The sequence below is a fragment of the Chanodichthys erythropterus genome, chromosome 22 (assembly GCF_024489055.1).
Source record: "Chanodichthys erythropterus isolate Z2021 chromosome 22, ASM2448905v1, whole genome shotgun sequence".
Lineage (NCBI taxonomy): Eukaryota > Metazoa > Chordata > Actinopteri > Cypriniformes > Xenocyprididae > Chanodichthys > Chanodichthys erythropterus.
This window is the reverse complement of record NC_090242.1, coordinates 14,989,680-15,013,872: the sequence shown is the minus strand read 5'-3', so window position 1 is coordinate 15,013,872 and position 24,193 is coordinate 14,989,680. Positions and strand designations below refer to the sequence as shown.

General features: G+C 33.2%; 3 protein-coding genes across 21 annotated transcripts in view; 1 reads left to right on the top strand and 2 right to left on the bottom strand.

Moving 5' to 3' along the window:
* The window catches only part of cast (calpastatin), a 43,731-nt gene extending 41,772 nt beyond the window's left edge, over window positions 1-1,959 (top strand). For all 19 annotated transcript variants that reach the window (XM_067375019.1, XM_067375015.1, XM_067375032.1 and 16 more), the window contains one exon: window positions 1,581-1,959. The gene's annotated coding sequence lies outside the window, so the exon portion shown is untranslated. The remainder of the gene's footprint in view (window positions 1-1,580) is intronic.
* Window positions 1,960-5,754: 3,795 nt separating this feature from the next.
* Window positions 5,755-10,956, bottom strand: cd8a (CD8a molecule). Its single transcript, XM_067376019.1, has 8 exons — window positions 10,797-10,956; window positions 10,495-10,572; window positions 10,208-10,381; window positions 9,391-9,702; window positions 8,930-9,013; window positions 8,715-8,819; window positions 7,950-7,989; window positions 5,755-7,876 (listed from the first exon to the last, which is right to left on the bottom strand). The coding sequence occupies exons 3-8, from the start codon at window positions 10,278-10,280 to the stop codon at window positions 7,825-7,827; spliced, it is 666 nt and encodes a 221-aa protein (XP_067232120.1). The 5' UTR covers window positions 10,281-10,381; window positions 10,495-10,572; window positions 10,797-10,956; the 3' UTR covers window positions 5,755-7,824.
* An 8,366-nt stretch (window positions 10,957-19,322) lies between these two features.
* Window positions 19,323-23,612, bottom strand: cd8b (cd8 beta). The gene is made up of 6 exons (XM_067376437.1): window positions 23,446-23,612; window positions 21,614-21,967; window positions 20,734-20,826; window positions 20,564-20,650; window positions 20,239-20,272; window positions 19,323-19,931 (listed from the first exon to the last, which is right to left on the bottom strand). The coding sequence occupies exons 1-6, from the start codon at window positions 23,489-23,491 to the stop codon at window positions 19,913-19,915; spliced, it is 633 nt and encodes a 210-aa protein (XP_067232538.1). The 5' UTR covers window positions 23,492-23,612; the 3' UTR covers window positions 19,323-19,912.
* Between the last annotated feature and the right edge of the window lie 581 nt (window positions 23,613-24,193).

The window sequence follows — 24,193 nt, the reverse complement described above, 5'->3', positions numbered from 1 at the left end:
ATCTTTACAAACCGCTTTGAATTTGAATTCAGATTTGGATATTATATTCACTCTACAGTTCAAAGAAATGGGGTCAGTATGAAATTAAAGGTGCCCTAGAATTAAAAAGTGAATTTATCTTGGCATAGTTGAATAACAAGAGTTCAGCACATGGAAAACACATACAGCGAGTCTCAAACACCATTGTTTCCTCCTTCTTATATAAATCTCATTTGTTTAAAAGACTTCCGGAAAACAGGCGAATCTCAACACCGACTGTTACGTAACAGTTGGGATCATTAATATGTATGCCCGCAATATTTGCATATGCCAGCCCATGTTCAAGGCATTACACAAGGGCAGCCAGTATTAACGTCTGGATCTGTGCACAGCTGAATCATCAGACTAGGTAAGCAAACAAGAACAATAGCGAAAAATGGCAGACGGAGCGATAATAACTGACATGATTCATGATAACATGATATTTTTAGTGATATTTGTAAATTGTCTTTATAAATGTTTCGTTAGCATGTTGCTAATGTACTGTTAAATGTGGTTAAAGTTACCATCGTTTCTTACTGTATTCACGGAGACAAGAGAGCTGTTGCTATTTTCATTTTTAAACACTTTTGGTCTGTATAATGCATAAACTCATCTTCATTCTTTATAAATCTCTCCAACAGTGTGTAATGTTAGCTTTAGCCACGAAGCACAGCCTCAAACTCATTCAGAATCAAATGTAAACATCCAAATAAATACTATACTCGCATGATCCGACGCATACATGCAGTATGCATGACGAACATCTTGTAAAGATCCAGTTGAGGGATATATTAGCTGTGTGAACTTTTTAAATGCACTGTATTATAGTCAAGAGCTCGGGGGGCAGGGAGCGCGCGATTTAAAGGGGCCGCGCGCTGAATCGGTGCATAGTTAATGATGCCCCAAAATAGGCAAATAAAATTAACTTAAAAAAATCTATGGGGTATTTTGAGCTGAAACTTCACAGACACATTCATGGGACAACTTAGACTTATATTACATCTTGTAAAAACTGGTTCTAGGGCACCTTTAATACTTTTATTTAGCAAGGATGCATTAAATTAATCAGAGGTCACACTAAATCCATAATGTTAGAAAAGATTCTATTTCAAATAAATGCTGTTCTTTTGAACTTTCAATTCATCAAAGAATCCTAAAAAAAAAAAAATAATTTAACGGTTTGGTTTCCACAAATAATATTACACAGCACAACTGTTTTCAAAATTGTTAAAAAGAAATGTTTCTTGATAAGCATATTAGAATGATTTCTGAAGGATCATGTGACACTGAATGCTGGAATAAATTACATTTTAAAATAGATTCAAATAGAAAACAATTAATTTATAGAGTAGTAATAATTCACAATATGACTGTTTTTACTGTATTTTTGATAAATTTATTAAAAATGCAGCCTTGATGAGATTTCTTTCAAAAATATAAAAAATCTTACCAACCCCAGACTTTTGAACCATATTGTATATATATATTTCATATTATATTTTTTTAAATGTATTGTATTTTATGGAAGTTTTACTTAATCCATGTTGTTTATTTTTCAGATTTATGGTGCGTCCCCTCATCCCTAACTCAAGAAACCATTAAAGGGAGCTGCTCGGACAAGAAATATATTTTATGGTGGACACGGAATGAAACGAAAAAAATTTAACTGCACAGAGACACTTAAACACGTATTTTTTAGAGCCCCCCTCCCCTTCCCCATCCTCTTTTCTCCTAAAGCAAAGCAAAAATAAATCTAATGATCTTTTTGTGTCCTTGTGACTTATAGAACATGTATATACAGAAAGCGCATGTATTGTTGTTCTATTTTCAGTCGTCTATTTTTGGTGTGGTTTTGTGATATAATTTTTCCCCCAGTAAAAAATATTATGCCATATACTTTTTTTTTTTTTTTTTTTTTTTTAATATTTAACTGGGGGTCTCTACAGTCTTCCGGCTCACAGACATTACAGTCTATTGCTGTTTGAGGATCAATTGAGACACTAGTGTACATAGATGCCGCAGGTTAGGAATTCATGGTTTACAGTGCAGGGATCGCAGTAGATGGCCGTGATTATGATGCCTTTTGAATGTCTGTATGATGACACTAGTCAAAAAAGGTTTGTGTGGGAGGTGTTTTTTCTGTGTAGTTTGCTTCCTCAAGTGCACTTACAAGGATGCTCTCGAAAATAACGGTAAAACAATTTTGCAAACACTAAACGCCCCATGTGCCTGTTGTTCATCACAAAAGCTTTGGAAAATAATTGGGACAATTTCATATTGCACTGCAAAAGTGTTTTCCACTTGATTTCGGAGGTTAAATAGGAACTGTTTAGCTTAAACGCAATGTTTGAAATGTTTTCAGAGCCACTGTTAAGTTCGATGTGGTGGGCAAAGTCGGTCTTTCAACTCCGTTGTGTTGGTTTAAGGGCAACCACAGCATTGCCATTTTGTGCATCAGGACTCACTTTTTGACACTTTAAAATGTTTAAATAGCTTCCATAGCTGACAGTAGAAACAAAAACATTACTATCAAACCCAGCAGTGTCTTCCTTGTTTTATGCTCATAAAATCTTGAAGAGATCTGGACAGAGCATTGAAAGACGTTGTGTACTATTAATTGTAACAGGATGGTATTTTAAAGAAGGGATTTTTACTCTTAAAAAATAAAACTAATAAAATACATAAGCCCTGTTTGTTTGTTTTAATTAGTTTGGAATGTTCTGTTCTGCAAATCTTTATGAAAATAAAGATGTAATGATGTTAGAGGCACATATACATTGTGGCGTTTATGGTGAATGATAGTAGTTCATAAAATACATCTTAAAATGTAAATTCAGATCATTAGAACTGATTTAGTTCATCTTTATGTATGTTGTGATCAAATCTGCACTGTATTTACATCCTATAGGACTACAACTTAACGTTTCTGGAAGATAACGCGCAAACAGTCCATGGTTTTCATGCAGGTTAAAGGTCGCTCGCCCATTGGGTTATTTTGGGCAATCAAGATTTTCAATTTTCTCGTAAAAATAAATTACACTTTAGGTTTGTTTCTCGCTAAATCATTGTATACCTTCAGAGCATTTGGAATATAGCGTACGGCACGATTTGCCTGAGATTAGTTTGACAACTTTGCCTTCTCCATTCTCTGGGCAAGCTTGAGCAGGACATTTTTTAATTTCTTTCTGAAAAAATAAGGCAGCCCTAATAAAGCTTTAAAACATTAAGCTGAGTGAATAATTAGCCTACTGAATTTCCATTTTTGTGTAAACTGAGTTGAAATGAAATTGTCCAAGGCCAAGTACCCCAGACAGCAACATAATGTGGCCCAGATCCGGCCCACATCTGGTATATGTGGATTACACGCGGACCAGATGTGGGCCGGATCTGGGCCGACACTATTTATGTTGCTGTCAGGGACAGCATACTCACGCATCCATAATGGGAATGACGTATTTCCCACTGCAGTCCATAATGACTCCCTTTCTCCGGTTTAAACAATGTAAGGCTGAACACCGTTACTGACAATCATCATTTTGGCAGCGTGAGATTCTCCAGCTTTGTTGTTGAGAAACCGAAGCGCGAGCTGTTAAATCTCCACTCTCTTCTGGAAGTTTAGTATATTATAATTATTCACATTTGCATTTAAGACTTTTGAGATCTATAGCTATCATTTGCATGCATTGCACAGATGTAGTTTCTCACCATTACAAATAATGGAATTTGCACATTTATGATTCCTGTGGCACTATATAATTGGCTGTGCTCATGTCATAAAATAAGCAGTAATTGTTTGCAATAGCTTAAATGTTCCAAAATATTTACTGTTAATGTGTTTAACAATTACTGTAATTCAAGACACATTCTCAGAAAACAACTGAAATAAATTAATATATGTAATTTTTTTTTTTTTTTTTAAGACTGGGGCTAAAATTCAGCCTTAGACAAATCCAGCCCTTCAGCCAACAATTTGCCAAATGTTTTGCTGGGGTTAGAGCTATAAAGTAAATAAATTAATAAAATATGACTCAAACAAATAATATATATTACTGAATATTCTGCAAATGCAGTTCAGCCACACAGAAATGCACATTTGGCAGTAAAGCATTGATTTTGAGACATGCAGTAAAGTGAATTTAGTGCTATTAAAGGGATAGTTCACCCCAAAAAAAAAATTGTCATTATTTACTCACCCTCGTGTTGTTCCAAACCTGTACGACTTTCTTTTCCTCTGCAGAACACAAATATTTTTGAAGAATGCTGATAATGCTGATTTTGGTTACTATTGGTATATATTGTATGAAAGAAAGAAAAAATACTTTCTTAAATTATCTTCTTCAATGTTCCACAGAAGAAAGAAAACCATACTAGCTAGCTGATCCTAACTTGAGGTAATTTTTAAATATAAAGTCCAAATATTTTTATTCAACCACTTAGTTAGATTACATATGATGGAAAACAAAAGATGTTCAGAACAACTAACCACAGTAATTATGATAGTGGGAAGCGATGCCCCCTGGGGGCGTTTTACCCCACAGACTAGTTTTGAAGAAAAAAAATGTAATTCTGAAAATAAATTTGTATATATATGTATATATATATATATATATACTTGTATATATTTATGTATATCTTTTTATATATATATATATATATATATATATAAGCGTCATAGTGAATACTTCTATACTCTTAGAAACGTAGCCTGTAGCAACAACAAAAATGGATCTTAGCTCCATCTAGTGGTTATACAGTTGGGGTGGCAGAGGGGAACGGCGAGTCGGCTATGTAGGCCTTCTCTCATGCTGATTGGTTAGATTATTTGAACGTGTACATCATTTTGTAAAAATGGTATAAAAATAAGCTAGATAAAGTTTTTTTAATTGTAAAAACACATGAAGTTTATTTCAACAACTATAGATAGATAGATAGACATACAGACTTATGAGCCTGGTTTCACAGACAGGGCTTAGATTAAGCCAGGATTAGGCATTAGTTCAATTTGGATATTTAAGTGGTTTTTATAAATGTGCCTTAGAAAAAAAACATTACTGGTGTGCATCTTGAGACAAAACAAGTTGCTTTCAGTTAAAACAACTCAAACATGCATTTTAGTCTAGGACTAGCTTAAGCCTCATCTGTGAAACCAGGAAATGATGTCCTAACACGAGAAACCATTAAAGGGAGCTCACGCTTGGACCTTGAGGCCTATTGGACATATTCCTGTTGCTATGCTACTTTTTTTTATTATTATTTTCATTTACAAAGTTGCTTAGCTTAAGCTCAAGTTTTACACTTAATTTTCAGAACCACTAATAAGTTCACAGGTGTTGCATTACATGCGGTAAAAGTCTTTCACTTTCACTTTAACTCAGTTGTGTTGGTTTAAGGGCTACCGCAACATTACCGTTTTGCTTAACATCAGATGCTTTCAAATGTGTAAATAGCGTTCATAGCTCATGACAGAAACTGAAATACGACCTTTAAACTAAGCAGTGTCTTCCAAAAATTAAGTTTCTTTCTGATCGTAAAATGGTGAACAGATCCAGACAGGTCTTCCTAGAGTGTTTAAAGACATTGTGTCAGGTATTTTCAAGAGATTAAAAAAAAACAATACAACCATTTTTTATTTTTTGTTTTTAAAATCTTTCAAAAGATTTGAAGTTTTGTTTCTAAAAATCTGCAAATAAATACCCTGACAGCAACATAGTGTCGGCCCGGACCTGGCCGGCGTGTAATGCACATGTACCAGATGTTGGCAGTGGGCAGGATCTGGGCCACACTATGTTGCTGTCTGGTTATGTACTAAAGATAAGGACTCTGACATTATTTTTTGGTGTGTGTTGTTTACAAAGAATGTAGTAATAGGCTAGATTAAAATCATAATTTCAGACCATGATAACTAGGGGTGTAACGGTACACGTATTCGCACCGAACCGTTTCGGTACAGGGCTTTCGGTTCAGTGCACATGTGTACCGAAGCATTACATTGCAACATTGTAGCCTAATCACCAATAATCACAATAAGCTCTGCGTTTTGTTACTCTCGATAAGAAATTCAAATTCTGTCCACGAAATCAGGAAATTCAAACAGAAAATGCCGTTTCGACGCCCTTTGATGCGGCGTGACAGATCACCGTACAGGCGCCTCAGTTCAACCGGCAGCGCGAGTAAACGCGATTAACTCTTCCTCTTTAATACTATACAGAACAAACATGAAAGAACATCTGAAAGTAGGTTGAAAGATACAGAGCAACTTACTGAAATGTATAATATCTTGTGTACTCGCCTAATTGGTGTTTCAACGGCGGAAAGATGTCAATAAAACAGCTTGGCCATTTAATGTCCACAGTCAGCTTGTATGTTCGCTAGAGAAATGAACTCTTTCGCTTAATATAAGCACTGTATTAGCCTATCATTATATTTTACTTAACCTTTTAGTGATCTCTTGATTATTTAATGCATGTTTATATAAATCTGTCATTAAAATGACAGCCACTGTGTGGAAATGATAATATTTCAACAACGAATTGGAGTAAAAATATTTAGAAGTTAATGCAAAAACTGCCTTAGGTGCAGCTTACATGTTTGCATATAATTTGTTATTTGAGTGTTGATTATTATATCTAAAAATTTCAAGCAATTGAATTTAGGTTAATAGTTTGGGCTCAGTTGTTAACCTGTAATATTATAGTAGCATAATGTTCAAGTAAGGGCTCCCTACATAGTTGATGGCATTTGCAAGGATAATTTTTTTATCCTTAAGAAACTTTTAGTTATAATTTAATTAAATATATGTAAAGACAAAAACACAATTTGTTTAGTAAACCACTGTTTAATTAAAAAAAAAAAAATTATGTTTAGTTTTCTCCCCACCTGCTGTATCGAAAACCGTGATTTCAAAACCGAGGTACGTACTGAACCATGAGTTTTGTGTACCGTTACACCCCTAATGATAACTGATTAGTCCATCTTTATTTAGGCTGATCAAGCCTGCAATGTATTTACACATTCATTAAGGATTTCTGGAAGATTACAAAGTACATAGGCCTACTGAAATAAAATAAAGAGTTTAATGGGTGTATATACCCAGGATTTTCAATGTACTTTATTCTTTGGCATGTGACCATTGACATAGGATTTATACTGAAATTGGTTATTTTAAATTCTTCATGTCACTATTAATGCATGATATTGGCCTATTACTTTATCCAAGAGCCTTTTTTTTTTTTTTAATTGAATTTAGTTTATTTACAATTCAATGTTGTAGAAACAGACATCAGCAGGAAAGCAGTTTGTTCTGAGAAGCTGAGAAGCTCAGCACATAATGTATGCCACTTCTTCATATCACTAACAGCCAGCAGATGGCAGAAATCTCTTTTAAACATTACAATTATACCACTTTGAACTGTAAAGCTATACTTGCTGCAAATGCATTTGTGGTCATATTTGACATCAAATTAAGCCAACATAAGCTGTAATTAATAAACCTAAATTGAAGCAAATGTTAAAAACATAAAATATTTCACCAGGAACAGATTTAGATTATCAAAAACCACATAAAGAAAAGATCCGATTATTGTCGGTGTGTTAGATGTAACAGTAACAGATACAAAGAGATAACTATAAAAATCATATAAATTCACAGAAAAAGAAATCCTGATGTTTCGAACATTTCCATTTTGGATGCTTAAGTTTTAATGTTCTACGGACTGAATAATCCTGAAGGAGGAAACAGCTTTTAAATGTACTTGTTGAGACGAAAATGTATCCAACGAAAACTTTCCTGCTTCTTTACTGGAGCTAGAAGTGGTTGTTGGGCAGTTTCGCATGGCCAGCATGTCTGGGTTGAGGTCTGAAAATGACAAATTAAGATGTTGAACAGAAACTGTACTGTATTAATGGCAATTTGTGTGACTGTGACTTACTGTCTTTTGTAATGGTGGGGACACCGTCTTGTTCTTAAACCTGGAGAAGAACAAAACAAAAAGATTATTTTAGATTTTTTTTTAACTAAATAAATTGCAATAAGTTCTTCAGCAGGATTTATATATATATATATATATATATATATATATATATATATATATATATATATATATATATATATATATATATATATATATATATATATATATATATATATATATATATATATATAAAAACTAAGCTTGCCAAAACCTAATCCATCTGTATGTTTTTATGAACAGGAGCATAAATTTGAAATATATGAAATATGCAAATGTGTAAATCTAAAACTAAATTAGTGTCCTCCCATGTGGGGCTCAGACCAGACCTCTTCCTCATTGGTTTAGAATTTAGGATCACACCTTTAAAATGAGACCAGTGCTCTCTATTCAAGTTAAAATATAACTTATTTTAAGTGTAATTACATCTTTGTTTGTGTGTTTGAAGATTAAGAATAGTTTAATTGTTCTGACATGTCCTCCAAATAATTGTGTAGGAGTATTGAAAATCATTTGCATGTATGCATTGTTGTTTCTCACAATGCACATTTTGCACATGTATGATTAGTATAATTGTGTATATGTTTTAAATGTCTGTGCTCAAGTCAAGCAGTAACTATGTGCAATAGCTTATATGTTCTAAAACTAACTTAAACCATTTAAAAATGAAATAATAACCTCATCTACTGCACTTTGTATGATTTAAAAGGTGTGGATTTGACTTACGGTTGCAGTACAAAATTGTGACGATCAGCAGAATGAGGAGAAGAGCACAGCCAGCGGCCAGAGACGACAATATCCAAGTCTCACAGTTGAAACGGAGCTTCAGATCTGTGAACAAATACACCTCCTATTACAATGCTGTATTATAATAAAAAGATTTATTTTTCAGCTACTGTTAGCTCTGCCAGTGTGTAATTTTATATATATATATAACAAACCTTTTTTGCACAAACACGATTTTGTTGTAGCAGTCACTGTGAGCGGCTTTGTTGTAGCAATTTTTGGAGGTTTGGTTGTTGAATCTGAAACAGAGATATTAGCAAATATGGTCCAATGACATTATTTTTCAATGTAATTGTATATTTTTACTACCCCACTAGCAATTTTTTTAATTATAAGCGTAAACCTTACATTTTGTGGTCAAATTTAAGTTAAAAACAAGACAAATGAATTTATCAATGAGGTAACAAAAATAATAGTAATTCAAGACAAATTACAATGAATCAAAACAGGATTAATATATTTAGTTTTGCTTTTAATATAAATCTATCTTGTTTTAAGGATGTTTAGGTTTTTTTACTGGAAACCAAGAACAAAATGCTGCTTAAGAAAATTAGTTTTGCAGTGCTCATATCACATGACTAAATTATATTATAAAAATAAACAGTCAGATGCCCACCTGGTTCTCCTTCAACTTCAGTCATGTCTCCAAAGAAGAGTTTATTGCTGTTCATGGCTGCGCAGGTGTAAACGCCACTGTCTGTCTTTTTCTTGAACGACTTAATGTCCAAACGTACCTTACCGTTGTTCTTGTTGATATCATATCGTTCCAAATTTAAGCCTTTTTCCTTTACATCTGCATTTTTAACACTGAATAAATAGTCTGCGCCTTTACTGTTTATTCGAAACCAGAATGTCAAGGTGCCGGACTGTTTAGGATCACAGTCAACTTCTATCTTCTCTCCTTCTTTATAGATCCGTGCAGAGACTCCTGGAGACAAAGAAATGTTTTTACATTAAGAATCCAAGTGTGAACCAATACCATCTGAAACTGATTTAAACAGAAATGTTTTATTGATCACATTAAAAGTCATGTGCAACTGAATTCCTCTACATTCAGCGGTGTGAAAATAAAATAGAAACGTATTTTACCACTGAATTAACTGAAAGCAATGTGTACATTTATACTTTTAAGCATGCTAATACAAATATATATCATCATTTCCATGCTGTTTCTGTCCTGAGGTAGTTAGGCTAAATATTAAATTATATATATATATATATATATATATACATATATATTACTTTACCATTTAAATGATTGTCTAATGGCTGTATAAAAACAACATGCAAACATTTAGCCTACTTTATCCAAGTGTAATGTGAGTCGTTATTCAAAATAATCGTAAACTGTCAATCCTGTACACTTTCATGCCTTTCATAACAAATCCTTTAATGTAATTGCAATATCATATAAGAGAAAATGTTCAACTCACCAAAGAAGAGTGACAAACTCACACAAAATCCGATGTATATTTGATACATTTTTTCAATTTTCAGCGCAGACATTCAGTTCTTCTTTAACGACAGGAACAAAACTACTGAAAGGATGAAACTAAATTTCCTTGTCTGCCCCTCCCAAACCCTCACTGTCTTGGTTTTCAGCTGTTCTGCAAAAAGAAAATAAATGTACTATTTGTTTTGTTGCTACTAATTGTGTCATTTTGTATTTTAAATAAGGTTAATTTTGAAATAAAATAAGGTTAATTTGTAATTTTTTCACCTCATTTTAGTTAGAATCCTAGGAGAGATCAAGGATCACACTTTATCACACTTTGTACTCCAGTGAATACGTCTATTTCTGAAAAACAATTTCTGTTTAGATGCATATATATATAAACTTAGAAGCTATTATGGGATGTTGTCACACTTTAAGTTGTCACAATGGGGTCATTTAACAGCTTATAAGGTGTTAATCACAATTTAAACTGTAAAACAATTATGGGAACCATAAAATACAAGAAACAGCAAAAATATATGAAAATAGCCTATATGAAATTGCAATTGTGCATTAAAAGAGTATACCATGTAGGTCAAGTAAGGATGAAGTTCTCATCATCTGAATCTGATTGCATGATTTATGTCAAGAGTATTTTATGAAGAAAATTTCTCTGTAAGACACTGTATCAATGTGGATCATTGTTAAAATTTGGATTATAAAACAGGTGGTTGTTTTTTAAGTGGCTTGACGTATTGTCACTGCAGTGGTGCAGCATCCTCTCAGCGTGCACCTGAAGGGGGTCTTTGCACTAGCAGCGCAGCACGAGCCCATGCACCGGCGCGCGCAGCTCTTTGATGGCGTGTGAAACCGCATGTGACACGCTATGAGTGGGGCTGTTCAAGTAACTTCGGTGGGCAACTTGGACCCCCAACGTTCAGTTAGCTTTGAAAATGTAGCGTTAGGGTGTGCAAAGACTAGTACATATGTGCATGGAATGTTTTTGTTTGTGTACGTTTTTAAGATCTATTTATGCACAACTAAATGAAGTGAATATTCTCAAAAATTTTTGTTGTTTTCACTTTCATTCACTAACACTTGAGTAAAAGTAGGATGCCCTAGAGATAGAGATAGGCCTATTTTATTATGTAAAATGTTACTCCAGTAAAACTATTAGTAGGGCTACTCATTTTCAAGTTACAAGTATTTGATTGTTAAAGGATGTTCACTTTCAAATTAAAATTTCCTTATAATTTGCTCACCCCCATGTCATCCAAGATGTTCATGTCTTTCTTTCTTCAAAAAAGAAAAGAAATTAAGGTTTTTGATGAAAACTTTCCAGGATTATTCTCCTTATAGTGGACTAAAATGGCCTCCAGACGGTTGAAGGTCAAAATTACAGTTTCAGTGCAGCTTCAAAGGGCTTTAAACGATACCATACGAGGAATAAGGGTCTTATCTAGAGAAACCATCGCTCATTTTCTAAATAAATAAATAAATAAAAAATTATATAACTTTTAACCATAAATGCTCATCTTGAACTAGCTCTCTTCTTCTTCTTCTTCTTCTCTATTTGAATTCCGGCAGTGTAGACACTGCTAAGTGTATTACTGCCCTCCACAGGTCAAAGTTTGAACTAATTGTTATGTACTTGCACCAGCATATTGTATATGACAATTTAGTTCAAACTTTGACCTGTGGAGGGCAGTAATATACTTAGCAGTGTCTACACTGCCGGAATTCTAATAAAGAAGAAGAAAAAGAGAGCTAGTTCAAGATGAGCATTTATTGTTAAAATGAATAAAATTTTAATTTTTTTTTAGAAAATGAGCAATGGTTTCTCTAGATAAGACCCTTATTTGTCATCTGGGATCACTGTAAACTGTAATTTTGACCTTCAACCGTTTGGGCTCCACTGAAGTCCACTATAAGGAAAATAATCCTGGAATGTTTTCATCAAAAACCTTCATTTCTTTTTGACTGAAGAAAGACATGAACATTTTGGATGACATGGGGGTGAGTAAATTATCAGGAAATTTTAATCTGAAAGTGAACTAATCCTTTAATGTAACCTACTTAAGTATTAAAGGTAAAAAGTAGGCTAATACTGATCGATGAACCATGTTTATATAGTCAACCTACTTGAAAAATGGGTAACACTTTAGTATAATGGTCCGTCATTAATAAGTAACTATGTAGGAAGTAATGCAGGACTGAGTAGTACATTAACACTTCAGCTACTTCTATTAACTAATGTAGAAACAAGCTTAACTAATCAGTAAGTAATATCAAATTTAGAAGATAGTTCCTTATTAGCTAATCAATAATTACCTAATGAGATTACTATCATTAATAACTATTAACTAACATTATCGTGTGTCTGAGACATAATCAGTCATCATTTTTACTCTGAATATAGTCATAAAATGCATCATTAATTACTCAAGTGTTACCTCAAGTGTTACCTAGTCATATGCAGGAACTTTAAAATAATGGTCCTGATCACTAGTAGTTCCTGAGTAGTGACTAGGTAACACTTGAGTAATTAATGATGCATTTTATGACCACGCTGAGAGTAAAAAAAGACAACTGCTCTCATCTCAGACACTTTAATGTTGTGATTAGTAATTAATTAGTAATTCTTTATAATTTGTCATAGTTACCTATTAGTTCTTAATGATGCCAATCTCATTCTCTAATTATTGATTAGCTAAGGAACTATCTTAGTACTATACTTTCTGATTAGTTAAGCTTGTTTCTATATTAGGCCTAGCCTACTTAATAGTAGTAACTGAAGGGTTAATGTAGTACAACTCATTACTTCCTGCATAGTTACTTATTAATGACGGAACATTATTCTAATGTGTTACCGAAAAATGTAGCTACTTAAGTACAGTAACGAATATGCTTCTTTACTATCCACAACTGCTTTTTTTTTTTGCAATTATTTTGAATCTATTTGGTGTCAAGGTGGATAGTGGAGGTATTTGAGGTTACATTTGAGGACCAGAACGAAAAAAAGACACTTTTTGTCTTCATTTTGAAACAGTTTGTGATTTCAAATCTTCATTTTGTGAAATGTTTAGCTTGAGAAGTGTGTTTGTGCTATCTTATCTCGGTGAGGAAAAACTCAAACAGGACTGCAGTATCACCTGACGTCACGACGATATCAAAATATAACGTTTCCAATAAGAGTGGAAAGATGTTCATCGCTTTGTGTGACAGCTTCAGACCACCTTTGTTCTGTAGTCGTACAGCAAGTCTCCAAATAATGTGAGGGGTGAGGATGCTGCCCACACGGTTACATCACTAGCAACAGCGCCCCCTTTCTTCCTTATGTCGCAACACGGTCTGACGTAATGTACATTTACCTCGCCTGGAAGTTAACGCAATATTCATTGGATGGTGGAAATATGAGTTTACGACAATAGCAACAAAAACTCAAATTCTATAAAAAAAAAACAAATCATTTTTTTTTTTTTTTTAAGTAGGCTATAACAAGAATTATACAATTACAAAAACAAATGCAACAAAATAATAATTATTATTGTTATTTATTAAATGTAAGTGTTATATATAAAGTATTGTTGTTGTTGTTGTTGTTAACACTGGATATATCTAGATATTTATATCATATATAAATTAATCAAATTAGAGATTAATAATAATAATAATAATACAATTACAAACAACAACTGCAAAAAAAAAAATTATTTTTTTAATTCAAATATTAATAAATAATTATATAATTCAAATGTTATATATATGTATATATTAAATAAATATATATTAAATATATATATTATTTATATATATAATATATATATAAATTTATATATATATATATATATATATATATATATATATATATATATATATATATATATATATATATATATATATATATATATATATATATATATATATATATATATATATATATATATATATAATATATGTTAAATATATATATTAATAAATACATAAATACATTTTGACCTCTCACATTTGAAATCACCTGCGAAGGTGCTTTAATATATTTACTTGACATACTAACTGATAAATAAAAAATAAAAATGAGTTTGACTGTATGCTGAGCTGACCTAATGATGATACAGTACTGATTACAGAAAACATATTAAACACTAAAAATAGAAAACCTCTTTTTGTAGTCAAAAACAAAGGCAGGGACCTTATGACTTTCTCACATACAGCGTTGACCTATCATAAAAGGGGAGATTCTGTTTTTCATATCGTGCAGGTGGGTGTTCAGGAAGACCTCCAGTCAAACGGAGAGACAGTTTATGACAGGCGGTCCACCCTCAGTTTCCATGGCCCCCCATGTACTTTTGAGTCACTTTCTCAGTCTGGGTAATTTCTCATCATCCACTGATTTCTTGCATGGGGATCCCTGTCTGACTCACCAAAAGAACCTGATCTCAGAGACGTGGGTCTCAGACCCAAAACACAGCCCAGAGATGGAGGTGAGGATGAGGGGGATGGGGCTTACCTGGGGATTCCTTGGAGAAACAGGGCCAACTCATCCTCACGCACACCACAACTGAGAAATATTAGATGCAGTAAGACAGCAGCCCACCTCAGAGAGCGATCAGTAAAAACAGACTTTCAGTCACTGCAGTAATGGCAGCATTAGGACTCTCTTCAGATAGAGCAGTGATTCAAACACTGTATCCATTAATGTGAAGCTCAGAGGGAGGGATTAGTGACAACAGATCACAGCCTGATGTAAGTAGTTTTGGTTTCTTCGTGATGTTTTTATACCTTCATGTTCAGTTGAGACCAGTGCTGAATAATAGTACTATCTAAATCCACATTTTGGTATACTTTAGAGTATTGTTCCGTCAAGAACAAGAAACTCTGATTTACGAATTAGTATTGTGATAGATGAATGAAGCTAATCAATATTTTTTCATACCTCACAGACAACTACTAAAACTATATACAGGTTCATATTTAATGTGAATAATGTATAATTCATTCTAAAGTGAAGGTAATGGTAACCCACTAGAAATGACTCTGGTTGCACGTTATTTTACATTACATGTACTTAAAGTGTACTTACAATGTACTTACCCAGGAATGTACTGGTAATATAAGGTAACTACATGGGTTAAGGTTAGGTTTAGGGGTTATAACCCAGTTATTGTAATAATAAGTACATAGTATGTACATGTGGAACAGGACTGTAAAATAAAGTGCTAACATGACTCAAGTGTTACCAAATCCTTCAGAAGGACTTTATTTTGATCAGTACTCTAAAGTGAAAAACATGAAGTCATTGTAAGTTTTTGGATAGTAATTCCTTCTGATGGATTTGAGTCTTAACTTTACTATGATCTTCACATTACTGATCCAAATAATTGGTAATTCCTTTAGAAGGATATAGAAACACTTGAGTCATTACTATCCAAAACCTCAAAAGCTTACAGTGATTTCAGTTATTCCTATAGGGAATTATCAACTTTAGAATACTGATCCAAGTAATTAGAAATTCCTTCTGAAGAAGTTGTTAATACTAGAGTCATTTCTAGTGGGTTACCATGGCCTTCACTTTAGAATTAATTATACATTATGAATTATTCACATTGATTATGAACCTGTATATAGTAGTTCTTAGCAGTCCTCTGGGAGGTATGAAAAAAATCGTAGTTACTGATTAGCTAATAGTGAACTACCACATTCAACTGAGCATTACTTATTACTTACTAACTGAGCACTACTACTTACTAGTTTCTTGTTAGTTAATTGTAGTAACTAGAATGTTAATAGTGCGTTTGTTCTTGTGTATTTATTAAGTAATGATGGAACAGCATTTTTTTTTCTTGAAATTATTTGAATGTTCCTCTCATCTAATCAAAATCAAGCTGTACACCTACAGCATTATCAAAGTACGGTAGCATTTTATTTTACAGGTGGACAGTTTCGCATGTACTTTTTGTAGCAATGACATTAACTGGGAAATAACTAGTAATAACCCTTTACCTATCCCTAACCTTAACCCGTGTAGTTACCTTACATTACTCAGTACTTATAGTAGATTGAAAGTAGATTGAAAGCGCACGTACTGCGAAATAAAGTTCAATCCAATGTACAAGTGCATTTTTCAAATGTGACTGATATGATGCTTTTTATGGGGTCAGTTTTAATTTCTCATAAGGTTCAAACAATGTTCACAGAATCAACTGATACTTCAATGTTAACTTTATCATTTAATGTTAAAAGAGAGGTTTACAGGTGTAAAAAGGTGTACAGACACAACAGGAAACAAACATTCAAATGCATTTATTTTGCCAATATAGTTTCTGAACGCCAGCTGCACTCTATACACATATTCACAAATGCATTCATGACTGTTTTTTTAATGTCCTCCGCTATTACCTCTTGTTTCTCTACAATATTCATCAAGTGATGGATTGCTATAGGATAAAGTTGTGTGATATTTTATATTTTTTAGTTATATCTTACTAACTGATGCATGTTTATAAGCTTGTAATATTAATCTCATAAACATGCATCTGTTAATATTCAATGTTAATATTGCATATATATTTTAAATATAATACTTTTATATATTGTATATGTTTTAGCAGAAGATATAATAATATATATATAATATATTTTTTAAATATTTTATATATATATATATATATATATATATATCTATATATATATATATATATATATATATATATATATATATATATATATATATAAAACAATAATAAATAAAATAATAATAAAATAAAATAATCCCTGTAAAATTTACAGTTAAAAACCAGCAGCTGTGGTTGCTAGAACTTTACCGTAAAAAATACGGTAGCAACATTTTAGGTTTTTACGGGACAGCAGTTAGTTTACGGTCTATTTTACAGTACAGTTACTGTACAATTTAAAGGTTTATACTGTAATAATTACAGTTCATATACCACTAAAGCATATACAATTTTTAAAAGTAATATATATGCAATATTATTATTATTATTATTTAAATGAATGAATTTATGTATATAAAATAAGTTATGTAATTATATTTTAGATGTGAATGAAGCTAGTATTGCGTTTTGATATGATCTTTATAAATGAAGTATTCACTGTTGTCATTGAGGGTTAAGAAATCGATATTCTATGTTTGTAATCACCATTTTATCATTTTCAACCCTTCAAAGGAATTGCTCTTGTGTCTCTTTTAATGGATTACATCTACTTGAGACACAAAACAAAGATGAATGCACATGGTCATTAAAAATTGTAGATTTTGCACACAGTGTAACATAATAACGGGTAATTTTTCATACCAAGGCTTTAAATAAAATTGGCTGTGTTTCATGTCAGAATACATCATGCTCAGCGAAGATGATCACAAAGAAAGTTATCAAGATGCAACAAAGAATAAGAATTCCTTCTTTGTTCTTCTGAACAATACCATATTGTAAGTTACATGTACACGTACTATATTCATTTTTTACATTTTTCAAAAATTACACCTTATTCCTGATATTTTCTGAGCAAAGTGCTTGTCTTCTTTTGCTTTAACGTTTGAAAGAACTGTATAATAAAGATGACCTTATTCTTATAAATCATTTGCCAAATGTAGTTTTGTGCACTTTTGAAATAAATAATGCTAGATGTATATGAATTTAATGTGTTCTGTTTTAACATTTTTAATGTAACCTGGTTTAACGTTTTTTTTTTTCTACAATCAATAAAGAAAAAAATGAAAAAAAAATGTTTCCTTTCCCACAAAAAAAAATCTAATTTTTCCATCGCCATTTGTTGTACTGCATCTGTATTATTGAAATCCCAACAAAATGAATAAACTAATGATAAAACATTGCTTTTAAAATTCAGACTGTAGAACTACACAATGTAATGGAGGTCTTGTGTTGAGTCTGTGCCTGTGACGCTCTCCATGCGGCAAGGTCTGTGGTCTCTCTGTGGTGGTTTTGTTTTAGTGTAGCGCTGAGGAGCTCAAAGCTGAACGAGCGATGCGAGAGAGATAACGTTCTGTCTTTTTGCACAGGAAGAGGTTTGTTCATTTGCCTCAAAGTATCAGGAAGAACAGCTGCATAGCCAAACTGAATGGCAGCACCACTTCTCTCATACCCACATTTTTTTTATTTTTTTTATTTGACACAGACCTTTTATGTATTTTTGATTGTATTTGTTTTCTCCTTTTCATTTTAAAGGTTACATTTGTCTTGTATTTGAGTTGTTGTTCATTTACCAGCTTTTTACTGGTGTTTAAAGTCACAGTCTTCAAGTTCACACAGGTGTCTTTGCAGAGTAACCGCAGGTGAAGTGTATCATCACATTAACCATCAACATGTGCATTTTGGTAGCCTATCAATTGTATTGAATTGATAAAAAGCTAATCAGCTTTGCTGCGATCAGATGCTGGGCAATATCATTCAGTATAGTTTCATAAAGGGAACGCACACCCTCAGAGAGGGAAACTTGTAAACGCCCAAACACATAAACCAACACACCCTCAGATATGTAAGACGGGGGGACACCATAAATCCCCTACAACACAAACAGGTGTCATCACAAACAAATAACCCACAGAAACACTCAATAATACACTGATTTAAGAGAAAACATGAGATTTAATTTAAAGATTTATACAAACTAAAGAGCATAACATTTAAAGCATTTAAAAAATAAGAAAACTGTACATTCAATTGCAAATTAAACATGCTGTGCTGCCAAGAACAAAACACCAGGCTTGATAAAAACACGGGTTAGTCCAGATTGAGTGTGAGTTCAGTTTTGTAGTAATCCTGGTGGTACGTTCAGCTCTAGTCAGACATTAAATCGAATTCATAAAGTGGACTGTTGGCTGACTAACATCCAATAAGACTATTGAGTAAATTTAAAGGGTTAGTTCACCCAAAAATGAAAATTCTGTCATTTACTCACCCTCAAGTTGTTCCAAACCTGTACAAATTTCTTTCTTCTTCACAAAGGAAGATATTTTGAAGAATGTTTGTAACCAAATAATTGTGGGGCACCCATACTATGTAAGTCAATGGTGCCCCACAACTGTTTTGTTACTCATATTCTTGAAAATATCTTCTTTTGTGTTCAGCAGATCAAATTTTTACAGGTTTGGAATAACTTAAGGGTAAGTAAATGACAGAATTTTCATTTATTTTTGTTCACAAACACTAGTTTTATAGACTTCAACAGGTCCATTGTGAAAAAAAATTGCTTTGGAGAGAAAAAAACCACCACTTGAAAAATGAACAAAAAATACGAAAGCATGTAAGTCAGGAATATATAAGAAAAAGACATTTTGGTAACACTTTACAATAATGTCTCGTTAGTTAACATTAGTTAATGCATTAGCTAACATGAGCAATACATTTATTATGGTATTCATTCATCTTTGTTAATGTTAGTTAATAAAAAGAAACTTTTCATTGTTAGTTCATGTCAGCTGAGGTAAAATAAGATTAACAAAGACAACTTTTGAGTTTTATAAGTGTATATGTATAAGTAAAAAGTGAAATTAACTAATCTTAATAAAAGCTTCAGAAGTGAATTTCATTGTTAGGTCATGTTAATTAATGTAGTTAACTAATATTAATGAATGGAACCATATTATAAAGTGTAGGTATGTGATGTGTTTTATCAAATTGTAGATACTTTTTGTTTGGAGATGAAAAGTCTGTTGTCCACCTCATCGCGACGGATTCGTCCTGTGGAGAAAATAGCACAGTAAACTTTTTTTTAAAAAAGCTCTTAAAGCGCATGATATTGGCAGAAATAGTCTAACAAATTATTTAAGTGTTTATCAAAATTTCACTGAGCCTAATAAGGCTACCAAGCCAATGCAAACACACATATAAGGGCTTTGATGTGAGCGTGAGTGTCGCAAATCAACTTAACCCAGAAACTATAACACTCCTGTTTACTTGCTTATTTTCATCTTTGATCATTTAAGGGATGTTTAAATTATTTGATTTAAAAAAAAAAAAAACACACTGAAATCTCTTCTCGACTTACTTGGTGAATCGATGTCTGCACTTCTTAGGTAGACCTGTTGTCTCAATGATAAAGAAAAAAATGAAAATATGAATGATACATTCACACAAATTTTATATAAAATCAAAATTTGAATGAATTTCTTTACACTTTTATACAGTAACTGTTTAAACTGTAACGGAACTATAAGCACTGTGATGTACTTTAGAAACTTTCCCAATGGACATCTACATGGGGCATCTGAGCATTTGAAACAAGCATGTCACATGGCAAAACTGAAGTTTTGAAGCTCTTTGTTTGACCACAGCGATGTTCCAGTATGTTCTGTGTGTGTTTGTGTACTCACGACTGAAGTAGTAAAGTGTGCCAGCAAGGGTAATGGCCAAAAGCAAAAGAGAACCAATTCCCGGCCAAAGCACTGAATGTTCACAGCCTGAAACACAAGAAACCAATCAAACTAAACAGTATAAAACAGCAAGAAATCAGCATCATCTAACACCGAGCCTCTGCCCGCACCTTTAGGTGAGTAGCTTGAGGGTTTGCAATTACAAGGCTTCTTCACAGGTTTCTGGGTCTTGACTGTTGGCGGCTGAACTGTTGGAGGATTCACTGGAGAACAAAGAAAAAGAATGTCAAGACAAAACAGACTGCATCTGCTCCCGAAAGAAAAAAAATTAGGATCTTTTAAGTGTTATGATTCTAGATATGAAGAATTTATGTAAAATTGTAGGTAAAATAAAGATCAAAAGTGACCTCAGAACATGGACAAGAAACAATGGTTCAGATGGTTCTACTACAACTTAAAAACAATAAATTCATTTTAGCAATCTTAACTGAATTAAATAACTAGCATAGACGAATGCAAAGACAACATAACTGTCAGTGCAACCTGAAGATTAAACGATTCTCATATCCCCCTCAAAAACTATGAAATTTGAATCCATTGTATCCAACAACTAAGTCAACTAACATGACCTGTCCAGACCAGACCAGAAGATCCCAGACAGGTCTTAAACATAACTCTGGGATTCTCAGGCCAAATACCTCGGCATCTCCGAACACTTAACTGAAGTTTGAATCTCTCCTACCACGTCTCCCATCAGTCATTTATTTTACGCTACATGATCTTGAGATGTTCTTAGAGCACCATGAAAGAGAATAAAGACTTTGGAAACATCTCCACCTTCACGCCAGGTGAAGATGTCCTCACTTGAGGGATGGAAACCTCAAGGTGTGATTTTACTAAGATGACTCTGTAAACCAACATTTAGTATCTCAGTTTCATTTATTTGGTCGTCTTGACTTTCTTTAGCCTAAAATGGTCATTCGCGAGCGAAAAGTTCAGACAAGAACCAGGGTAGGAGACCAAAATAGAGAAGGAGAGCACTGTCCATACCTCCAGGCTTTATGTAATATCCAACAGGAATCATATCCTTAGTTTTAAACATGCAGGAATAGAAGCCGGCATCTTCTTCCTGTAGTCCCAGGAGACGTAGGGTGTAGACCACCACCTTCTGTCCGGAGTACGCGCTGCCCTTGAACCGAGAGACTTCGATGTTCTTTCCGTGCTGCTCTCTGCCAGCGCTGTTGACATACATGAGAAACTCAAGAGTGTTTGTACTCTCAAGGTAACGGTACCAAAACACCTCCTGGCAGGTATGATCTGGACATTCACAGGACAGACTTTCCGTGCCATTGATTTTGGGGTATAAAACGTTCGAAGTAGCTTGGAAGGAGGGCAGAATGACCGCTTAAAGGGAAACAAAGGAAAAATCATGAGTCCTGCTTTGTTCATTATGCACATTTTAAACTATGTAGTTTAGCCACATTCAGTTTTAAGTGGTACCTATTCAAAACGACTTTGATATTTTAAAAGATTCTTTAAGAATACTATCTACAAAATGTCACAAAATTCAAATTCAGTATTCAGAATAAAATATATTATGGCAGTCATCAATTTTCTTTGACTTCTGCAGACTTCCTAATGAGAAGCTCATATTACTGTAGCACTTAAGTCCTGGTTTGTTCGTTATGCACATTTTGATTTTCAGGTTTAACAATATAGTTTATCTTAGATGGAATCTACTCAAAGGACACTTTCAGAAAGTAGAGCAGGTTAGGTTAAATATAGAATTAGAAACTGTAAAAGAAAAGACTGAAAAGTCATTAAGAGGATTAGAAACACATTAGTCAATTTCCTTGTTATGTAAGAATGGAAACCTGAATAGACAGAACTCTTAGGTAGGCAATTTATGTTGTCTATATCCTCTTGCAAAATAGTTTTCCTCTCTTATCAGTGCCTGGGGGAAAATTGCGCATATGTGGGCACAGATTCATATGAGCAGAAAAAGACATGATAATATATATCAGAGAATGGAAAAAATCAATTTTCAGTTTGGTACAAAAACCAAAATAGGCCGGGAGTGCGAGAGCATGAAAACGAGTCTTTTTTAATCAGATTTAAATCAAACAATTTATTGGTTAACTCTGACTTTTTTCGACATTTAAACATTTACTAGATGCAAATTAGCGTGCGAGACTCAGTTGTAGTCGATTATCTGGCTTAGTTACACTTTATTTCAATGACACTCTACTAACAATAAGTAACTTTGCAATTACATGTCGACTGCATCTCATTACAGTATGAGTAGACTGTCTGCTTAATATCTGCTAACACTTCATTCTGATGGTCATGCAACAGACTTTAAGTAACTTTGCAACTACATGTCAACTTACTAACCATAACCTAATAGTTTACTAATACTCTAATGAGACTTCGTTGACATGTAGTTTCAGTGTTACTTATAGTTAGTAGAATGTCTAAAGTGGACCATCAAAATAAAGTGTAATTTTATTTTATATATATTATCAAACATTTAAGTATTGTGTGCGCAAAACATACAAGCCATATATCAAATGCAAATATATTTAAATGGAAGAAATTTTGTAAATTGCCTTTGGATGCAAAACACCTTCGGGCCTACAGCGAACCACTGAGGCCATCGCAAAGTTATTTTAAAAGATTCTTTAAGAATACCACCTTTTACTGAATGTCACAAAAAATTCAACTTCAGTATTCAAATAAAATATATAACGGCAGTCAGCAATTATCTTGTGCAGACTTCCTTTCGTCAAGCTCATTTTACTTGTAGCACTTACTGTAAGTTTCAGGTCTGGTCACATTGGAATTTGACGCTCTTAAAAACAATGGAAAGAAAAGTTCCTTACCTGCCATCCACATGAACAAATAACTGCACATGCAAGAGAGGGTCATCCTTGGGTGTCCGTGTGCGAGCTGTCAACTGTGTGTCTGTGTTTTCCTTTCTGTTCTTCATGTGTCACACTGAAAGGAGGGCCTGCCCTGCAGTGTGTGGGGCCAATGAACCAATTACTGACAGCCTATCAGAGAATGAGTCAGAGGAAACACACATACATATGAAACATCAAGGAAAAATCAGGAGCCTTTTCAGAAAAACACATATTTCAGGTTTCGTTAACAAGAAAATAGGAACTATTGACTATTGAACATGCAGAAACACTAAAAGTTTTACTAAAAAGCTCTGAAGTACACAATTATCTTTTAGCGTGTGGCGTGACAACGCTGAATTTGTCAATGCAATAAAGAATGAATTTAGCATTTTAGGTTTTACAAGGTTTTAGGAGTGAGATGATCATTTAAATATATAGTCAAATTTAATGCAATAGTATGTCATTTCAACACATTTTTAAGATATAACATCTGTTTTGACTTAAAAACATCCTGAAAAAAATTAGATGAGCGTTTACTCTTGTGCTTCAAGTAACTTTTAACAGACACGTTGTTAGAGAAGTTAAAATCAAAACAGCATATATATATATATTTATGAACTCATAACTGAAATGATCTCCAACTTCTCCAAAACTCACACATTTACAAAAATGTGATAAAACCCACAGGTCATTCTATTTGAGCAGTTCCAGTGACTGTTAAAAGACT